Consider the following 9,961-nt stretch of genomic DNA (forward strand, 5'->3'; position numbering starts at 1 on the left):
TTTTTATTTTATTTTTCAGCATTTAGTTTTTATTTTCTTAATTTAAAAATCTCTTCTAACATTTTTGATTTGGTTAGACGTTGAGGATAAACCGGTACTAAAAGCTCTTGTGTCCTTGGACTACCTCGGTATCTTACCAACACTATACTACGTCCACGATGGGTGCACTTGCCCATATGTGTGTTTAGTGTTAGTAAATATCGTATTTTATAAATTTAAAACTTGGCTAAAAGTGTAAAAAGGGCTTAAAATATACATCTAAAATATAACACACTTCACGCACATTAGTCGTGGCAATCGTGGTTTAATCCATGGGAATCACCATCAATCAAGGAGGGGGGTTGTATACCATTTAATTAATTGTCTTATGTGGAAATAATGTTCCAATCCATGACCCCCACACCCCATAGCCTTATAATATAACTAAACTCACTCCCATATTTTTAGGGTCATCATTGTGAATGCTCTAAGAAGTAGAAACATTATATATTAAATATATATAGTTTTAAAAAATTAAAAAGTAGTTATGAAATATCATATTTTTGAAATTGAGGACATATATAAAATGTATTGACGTAGGAAAAATGTGTAGGTGTGTGTTTAAAAAATAAAATATATCTAAAAGTTAAAAACATATGATGACATAATTTGATCAATGTAAAGAGATATTCTAATAACTTAAATGTTTGTTGTGGGTTTAGCAAGATGAAGACTCATAAAACTTGCAACATATCTTTTAATTTATTTTAAAAAGTACTTTCCATCATTTTGCTTTTCTTTATCTTTTCTATGAAATATATATACATGGATTTTTCATTTTCAACGTACAAACTAAAATATTAATATATAAATACTTTTGATCATAGAGTTTTGTCTTTTTAAAAGTGAGGAAGTAAACTTATTGCTATTTTGATACAACTATAGCTTTTTTTAATGCAATTTCCCATATAAGAAACACCAAAACAAATAAATAGTGATGATGAAATAAACCATTGCTCTTGTCTCTTCACAACCCTACATTCAAACTTTCTTTGTCTCCTTTCCCACCTTTTAAAGCCTTATTTATTTCACCATTTTCAAGTCACCTCGTGTGCACCCATCTTCTTTAACACCCACCACAAGTTTCCAAGCTTCTTCCATGGCAGCCTCCGTAGGAACTGGCTCACCTTGTGGTGCATGCAAGTTTCTCAGAAGAAAATGCACTCCAGATTGCATCTTTGCACCCTACTTCTGCTCCGAACAAGGGCCTGCTCGATTTGCCTCGATTCACAAGGTGTTTGGCGCAAGCAATGTTTCGAAATTGTTGCACCATGTGGCAGTTGCTGACCGCTGTGAGGCAGTGGTCAGCATTGCTTATGAAGCTCAAGCTAGGATCAAAGATCCTGTTTTGGGCTGCGTTGCACATATCTTCGCCTTACAACAGCAGGTACAAACCATGAGAGTGATTAAAAGTTAAAAAAAATTAGTTTTTCAATGAAAAAAGTGTAGGGGTGTGAATTTCTGACACGACCCGAAAACACGACACGAACCTAACACGAAATTCGCGGATTTGGGTTTAGTCTAAACGGGTTCGGGTCAGTTTCAGGTTGAACCCGCCGACCCGTTTAGCTAAACGGGTCAGGTTCGGGTCAACCCGGTCAGGTTGGCGGGTTGACCCATTTAACCCATTTATATTAAAATTATATTTTTACAGTATGTTTTATGCAATAATTTGATTAGGTGTGTAATTTTATGTAATAAATATAACTTAAAAAGGGAAATTGACATAATATTTTATAATTTTAATGTAATTTTATTATATAAATTTGTGTCTTTTGTTGTATATGTTAATTTTAATATATTAATTTGTTGAAAAAAATTAAAAAACAAAAAATTCGGGTTGAATGGGTCGGGTTCGTGTCAGCCTGAGAATATTCGGGTCGGGTTCGGGTTCAGGTTCATATGCATGACACAATTTTCGGGTTCGGGTTTGTCTAAAATTTTTGGGTTCGGGTCGGGTTAAACCCGCCAACCCACGAACACGACTCGTTTAACACCCCTAAAAAAGAGGCGAGCCTGAAATTCATGGGTTCTAGTTGTAGAAATAGCATTTTGCATAAATGCATGGCAACAGCGGCGGAACCAGAGAGGGGTCAAGAGGGTTCGTTGACCCTTCGATCACCGGAACTTTTTGAATTTTTATTTAAAAATTTTGAGTTTTTAAAAAACAAACTTAGAGATGGACCCTCTAATTTGAACCGGTATAGAATATAAGCTTATAATGACCACCTAACTAAATCGTTCTGGTTCCGTCACTGCATGGCAATAATGGGTAAACTCATTTTTTCGAGAACTCGAAAACTTCTAAAAAAAAAGTTTAGAAAAACACATCAAATATGTTTTAAATATTTTTTTACTGTAAATCTAGCATTTTAAAATACAAAAAGTTCTTTACTTTTAAAGAAAACAATTTTTTTTTATAATTACACATATGTAATATTACGAAAAAACCAAGCCAGTCAATCTCCCCATACCCACCCTCCAAAAAACCTAAACCCCCCACTTTCACCCTCAAAACACCTGAAAACTAAACCTACAACCTAAACTCCTCAAAAATCTAACCCTAAAAGTTAAACTAAACTTAAAATCTAAACCCTAAGGCTAAGTACTATTGCATATGTGCAATACTATAATAGTGGCATTGAAAAAAGAACAACATGTTAAATCTTTTATTTATGGTGAAAAAATATGCTCGAATATACTTGTATGAAAGATAAGAAAATTTATAATCTTAGGGTGCAATTTAAAAAAAAAATAATAACGTATGAAGAATATAGAAATTTTTAAAATTTTATATAGAGTAAACTGTCATTTTGGTCCCTGAGGTTTGGTCACTTTTAACACTTTAGTCCAAATTTGAAACCTTTGCATCTGGTTCCATATGGTTTCACTTTTATTGTCATTTTGGTTCAAAAATGAAATAATGTCATATTTCTCAAATTAAATCCTGGTATTTTGTCTTTTTTCTCATGAGCAAAATGATTATTTCTTTTTTATTTTATTAAAAGTTTTTAATAAAACAATAATCTTTTGTGGGTCCCACCACACCCCCACTTCTTCTTCTTCTTCTACCTCCTTTCTCTCTGTCTCTCTCCTGCCATAACAACCACCATCCATCACCACCTCCACCAGCATCAATCTCCACCACCGCCACCATCTATCTCCACACAAGCTCTATAACTCTATCACTACACCTCATTAATATATATGCATTATAACCTAAATACCTACTTGTGTCCAAACCCCATGCCATCATCAAATTAACAAAAGTAACAAACCAAATTTTACAACAAACACTCATTTACCACAAACAACACAAAACAATCACCAAATTTTCAAAATTCAAAACCTCACTTACCACAGCAACATCACCAGACTCAAATCTTCTCGCATAATCCTCCACCACAACCGACGCAGCAGCAGCCTTCTTCTTCATCACAAACCGCTTACTCTACACCAACAACTCTTCCGCCACATCTCCATCCACCACAACCACATCAGGACTCCCGATCGACTACGACGCCACCGTCACCGTCCCCGATGGCGGCATAACCACCACCTTCGGCACCAGCGCCTCCACCATCTCCGATTTGCCATAAATCAAACTCCGATTGTTGAAAATCGCCTAAACCCTAGCCACTACTTCCAAAAATTCAGCCTGCGCCTTCTCGGTACGAAGCTCTGGTGGAAATCTGTTCATGTCCGCCTCTACCAAAACGAGATCCAAGTTTAACATCCCCTGATAGAGAGAGAGAAGAGAGAGATAGAAGAGAGAGATAGAGAGAGAGAGAGACAGAGGGGTGTTCCTGTGATTGAGAAAAAAAAGAGAGAAAGAGACGAAGGGGTGTTTAGATAAAGAGAGTGCAGAGTTTATATATTATATAAATTTTCTATTTAATGACCATTTAGCCCCTGAGTAAAAGGACAAAATAGCATGATTTAATTTGAGAAATATGAGCAGATTTCATTTTTGGACCAAAATGTCAATAAAACTGAAACCACATGGACCCAAATGCAAAATGTTTGAGTTTTGGACTAAAGTGGCAAAAGTGACCAAACCTCAGGGACCAAAATGACAGTTTACTCATTTATATATTTTTTTCCAATTTTACCAATCCTTCATTAAAAGCCCTCCTGCCTTCATTAAGGAGAAGTATTCGAGTCTTCTCACTAACTATTGAAAATGTTTAGAAAGATTGCCGTAAAAAAATTGAAATGGTGTTTTCCGGCTCCTTACAGCAGCTGTAAAAAAAGTGATAACATAAGCATGACATCACTTTCTACATCATTTACGGCTGCGGTAAATGAAAAAAAAATAAACTATTTTTTTTTTTTGGAAAACTTGATTTTTGTTTTAGGATTTTTGGTAATTTTTTTTTGAAAAATCCTTTCGTAAGACCGAGTTCTCTAAGTTCTTACAACTCGTATAAGTTTTCATTTTACCCTTACCCTATATATATAAGTTTTCATTTTACAACTCCTGTAAAAAATGACTCTTTTCGTGAGAAGTGTGAGAAGGCATAGAAATTGACATGTAAGCATCATGTTTTGAACTTAGGTATGATGTTTTGGGTTGTTTTGGCAAGGAAAATTCAAACATAACAATTTAAAACACAATGCAACGTATTATTGGCGTGGAATTTAAAACACACTACTTAACACTTAAACACACTACTTAACGTTCTTTGCATGGTGTTTTAAGTTTTAAGCCTAGAAATCATTGCATTGTGTCTTAACTTGTTATGTTTGGTGTTTTTCTTGCCAAAACAACCCAAAACATTATCCCAAGTCCAAAACATGCTGTCTACATATGAATTTTTATGCCTTCTCACGAAAAATGTCTTTTTTACAGGATCCTAAGACTATATATTAGGGATCCTAAGAGAAGTCCACCCTATTTGGGAAACTTGAGAAACAATCTGGACCACACATTTCCCTAAGTTTTTCATAACATACACATATGTATACAGTCAATTTTAAACTATGCATATATGTATATTAGAAAAAGCTTAGGGAAAATGTGTGGTCTAGAATGTTTCTCAATTAGTCTAGTACTTCTCACATGACCCTAACCATGGTTATATATATACACATCACACACGCAGATTCAATTCCACTGGTCTTTATAGTAGGGATTTGATTATTGTAGTTAATAATGAAGATGTTTAAATTTCTGTTTTTAATTATAAAGTAATTAGTTTTCTTCAAGGAAAATAAAAATCATAATCGATCAACAAATTTTGTCCTCCACTAAGATTTATCTTCTAGTTTTGTCCTGTGGGTGTAATACAAGAAATTCTTCATTTGTATCATTATGAACCATGATTAATGTTTCGTTACTTTTTGGCCAATTTAATGAAACTTTAGGTTGCATGGTTACAAGCACAGTTGCTGCAAGCCAGAGCTCAAGTGGCACAAAGCTGCCGGGATTCAAGAAACACTAAAAGTCAATGGTCTGCAAACATGGCTGGAGCAATGTCTTATCAGGATTACATGAATGCTACAAATTTCATGAACTGCAACACATCACCACAAAGTTCAATGGACTCAATCGATCATATCAATGAAGGAATGTTGAGGAAGTGAGGAACTGGCATAGATTAGATGTAGCTCGATCTAGTGATAAATAATATGTGATGTTATGGAGCCAGGATATATGTTATAAAGTTTAAGTTAGATATGAGTTAGCAAGACATCTTAATAAGTTTCTTGTAATTGCCCATGGTGATAACCCTATATTTTGAAAACATGATGCCAGTTTACATGGGCTCTTGAATTGAATATGATTGATATTCTTCAATCATGAATTTGAAATTAATCAGAAAAAATAGTTTTACTTTTTATATTAAAATGCATGTTGAGTAACAAATTGTTTCAAACTATATATAATATATTGCTACCAAAATTCGTGCCTACATGACCATCTTGGGTTATCGAACTCACACGGATTTTACACCGTTAGGGCACACGGAGTGGGCGGTAAAGGGGTTCTGCAAAGTGGCTTTGCCGCTCGGGTACACCGCCGCCAACCTCCTTTGTCGCTCGGTAAAGCTCAAGATGCGGTAACAGGTTGCCGATCGGGGAGAGGGAGGGTAGGAGAGAGAGGGGGTGTGTGGGGTGGGGTCCATGTCATCTCAACCAATCACACATTTTTCTTTATTTTTTTAAATAGTTTACCAATTCATGAAGTGTCTAACCATTGCCAACACTTTTCAGCATAGTTTAAATACTTTTCATTGAATGACATGACATACTTTCATTGGTTGATTTTGAAGTTTACCACTTTCAAGTGTCTAACCACTCCCTACACCCTTAAAATTATACCAAAATTAGGGAGGGGCACTACGTTTGCCTCCTCTGTAACCCAGGCATCCTGCCATGTCACCTTATCTCTACCTTCAACTACCTTAATATCACAAAATTACTAACCACACTTCTTTCAATTACCCTAAAGCCTTTTTAATTTCTGAGTTAATTACGTTTTTCGTCCATGTGGTTTGTCAAAAATCATTATTTCAGTCCATTAGTTTAAATATTGCGAAAACAGTCCCTGTGATTTCACTTTCGTAACTATTTCAGTCCACTTACTTAACACCGTCAAATTATTCTGTTAAGTTTTGATGAAATGACCAAATTGCCATTGCTAACCCACCAAATTTTAATAAAATATGCTGGTCAGATTCGAACCCATGACCTTTAAGCAACCAATAAACCATTGAGCCATGTATTAAGTTTGTGATTTAAATCATATTGTTTTCTTTTTAACATAAAGCCCAGCCCGCCTTCCCTCTTGTCTCATCGTCGTCTGGTAATATCACTAGCAGAATTCCAGGATAAAATAACATAATCAATCTTCACCCATTTAACAAACCTAGATTTAATACGAGTGCAAAATCCTTCACCGTTTTAACAAATCTATCTAAAAATTGGTATATAGCTTCATTCATACTAAAATCAAGGGGTTAATGTGACAACTGTCAAAATTTCAGGTATCCGTACAACTATTAAACCATGATTAGTGCTGAATTACAATTAACTGCTTACTGATTATTGCTATACACATACATGTGCATCACATATTGCTTAATGTCATATCATTAATGCATGTGAACTTTATTGACTCAAATGGTGCACGAAACACAGTTAGCACAGTTAACAGATAAATCAGAAAGATGCTGATGGGATTCAGCATATAGGCAGACAATGTGTTGAGACACAGAATGAGCCAGAAACCAAGTATTACACCCTTGGCAGGGGAGAAGGTACGAACTTCGAACTAGTATAGTGTGTAGGAAAGTGAGGATCACAAAACTGCCTTCCTAGTGATAGTTTAAGTGCCGGAAAGTGCCTAAAACTCACATAAAGTGCTGAATTCAGCAAAAATCAGCAATTTTCAGCATTTAAACAATCTAATATCATGTAGAAATATAGTTAAATGGTCCTGAATGCTTTCCTAAGTTTCGAGAATCAAAAGTGTCACAAAAGGTAACATAAAGCACTCTAAACTGCATAGTTTAGCACCTTAACGAACCGGTAACCAACCGAACAACCGGACACTACCCGAAACACCAAATTTTCACTAGAAGCACTGTTTTAACATTACCAAGCTAGTTATGGTCCCCGAACATCATAACACTACATAAATATCTAGTAACTAAAGTCTAACTAAATACTTACATTTTAACCTAAATAACTTAGTTACAACCTAATCCTACTACCCCCCCCCCCACCACCTATGTAATCGGCCCAACAAGGGACCCACTTGGGATTTTCTTTCAATATAATAATAGATCATGTTTCTCCATAATGAGTATAAGAACCATAAGTTAAAGTCTTAAAATGGTTATAAGTATAACCCTTGTGATCATAACCTCATTCTTACACACACTAAACACACACACTTTCTCTCCTTCTCCTTGCCTTGTTCTTTGCCGAACTCACCACCACCATCATCACTATCATTCATCCATCCTACATCCATTCCAAGCATATACAAGTGTGTTAGAGGTTACACAAAGGAGCTAGGAGCTTTCGGAAGTTCAAGAACCTCCTTCACTTGCTTTTATCCATCTCTTATCTCACTTGATCATCCCTAGCTTTGAGCTAGTGGTAAGAACATCATACACTTTATTTTACATATATTTCAAGTGGTTAAAAGAAGATTCATGATGATATTCATGTGTATATTTTGGCAAATAATATTTTGGACACCAAGGGAAACAAAAATATGATTTTTACAATTATTACAAAGTTATATCATATTTTTGACAAGAAGAAAATATATTATTTTGGGTGAATAAAGATATGTATTTTCTTGGAATTATTAGAAGATGTATTATTTTTGGGAGAAAATATATATTTTTTAAACAAACATGAAATACAATATATTTGGAGTGAAAGATAAATTTTCTCAAATAAATATGAAATATACCATTTTTGGAGAAAAATAAGTTTATATATATTTTCTAAGCTAGACTTGAAAATATATTATTTTTGGACTTATATGAAAATACAAATATTTTTGCCCAAGGGAAAAATTATAAATAATTTTTCTAAGTAGTATTTCTTAATATATATATATATATATATATATATATATTGGAAATATATATGGATTTTTACTAAGGATACTTCACAATTACAAGAGATACGTATTTTCATACGTATAATTACACTCCGGAATATGACCCCACATACATGGCGAAAATATACAAATACAAGAATATAAATACACCCATCCTTGGGAAGGAAATACATGTATGAATACTTGAAGAATATCAAGTTAAAATATATTATTTTAACAAATAATTATATAACTTGGAATAATATCGAAGACACGAAGAAACGTAACTCAAAGACACTAACTAATACTAAGTCAAGGCACGACCCGCTCGTCTAATAGATCATAGTACATTGTAGGTAGTCGTGTACACCAGAAGAAACTTGAGTTACTGTGATACGAAGACGTAAGACTGTGAGTTCGTGACCCCCTTTTCTTTTAACTGATTTCAGTTTTATAACTTCGGGAGTGAAGTACATGTTACAACTGTTTATAAACGTTATTATTTGGTATGGTTAGCTAAGGAAGGGTATTGCTAGATCATGTGAGTGGTGGGTATGATGCTTAAGACCATTAATCCTCGTTGTAGGACGGAGGGACATGAGTGATAGATCTATTTGGGTGTAGCGATCCCCGCCCATGTTGGACCAGGGTTTAGCCCATGGGATGACTATGTCTTACAGTCGGAAGCCCGGTGCAAAGTTTACTAGGTTTGAGCCTTCCTGCATCACGTCACACATATTAATGGCCTTGCAAACCATTAATGATCTATTTTTCCTTGTTGCTTTCATACTGGGATTTACAAACTTACATACATACTTTCAATGATTACAAAGGTTTATTCATACACATAAATAAACACACGAACTCGCTCAACTTTTGTTGATGTTTTCAAACTACATGTATTTCAGGGAATTAGATGTGGTTCTGGCGGGCGTTTGGAAGTTCCAAGTGTTGTTTGAGAATAAAAGATATCATCCATGGTCTTAGGGTTTGGTTAGTGTGCCTTATCCTGGACGAGACACGTCTTCCAAAACCTGGTTTTATTTAATGTCTTTTGTCGAGTCCTTGTGAACTCTTAAAACAAGTTGCATGGTTTGTACTCGAATTTGAATTATATGTTTTAAAACAATGTTGTTGCTATGTTTTTAAACTTATTTAATAGATGAACATCTTCGGTTTTATCATATAGATGTTGTTATGATTGAATGCAATGATATTAAGTAAGTCATACATAATTACGCTTCCGCAAAAGTCAGGGTGTGACAGTTTGGTATCAGAGCTTCGATTGTAGCGAACTAGGATTCTTTCTCGAGTCTAGACTACAATCATTAGGGCTCTCACGAAAATGTTTTTACAACA

The 9,961-nt window shown here is 34.7% G+C and overlaps 1 protein-coding gene across 1 annotated transcript; it reads left to right on the top strand.

Annotated features, from left to right (window-relative positions):
• The first annotated feature begins 1,077 nt into the window (after positions 1–1,077).
• LOC110892000 (LOB domain-containing protein 16) lies at positions 1,078–5,820 on the top strand. The gene is made up of 2 exons (XM_022139409.2): positions 1,078–1,426; positions 5,407–5,820. The coding sequence occupies exons 1-2, from the start codon at positions 1,139–1,141 to the stop codon at positions 5,623–5,625; spliced, it is 507 nt and encodes a 168-aa protein (XP_021995101.1). The 5' UTR covers positions 1,078–1,138; the 3' UTR covers positions 5,626–5,820.
• Positions 5,821–9,961: the final 4,141 nt, after the last annotated feature.

Source organism: Helianthus annuus, chromosome 11, assembly GCF_002127325.2.
Source record: "Helianthus annuus cultivar XRQ/B chromosome 11, HanXRQr2.0-SUNRISE, whole genome shotgun sequence".
Lineage (NCBI taxonomy): Eukaryota > Viridiplantae > Streptophyta > Magnoliopsida > Asterales > Asteraceae > Helianthus > Helianthus annuus.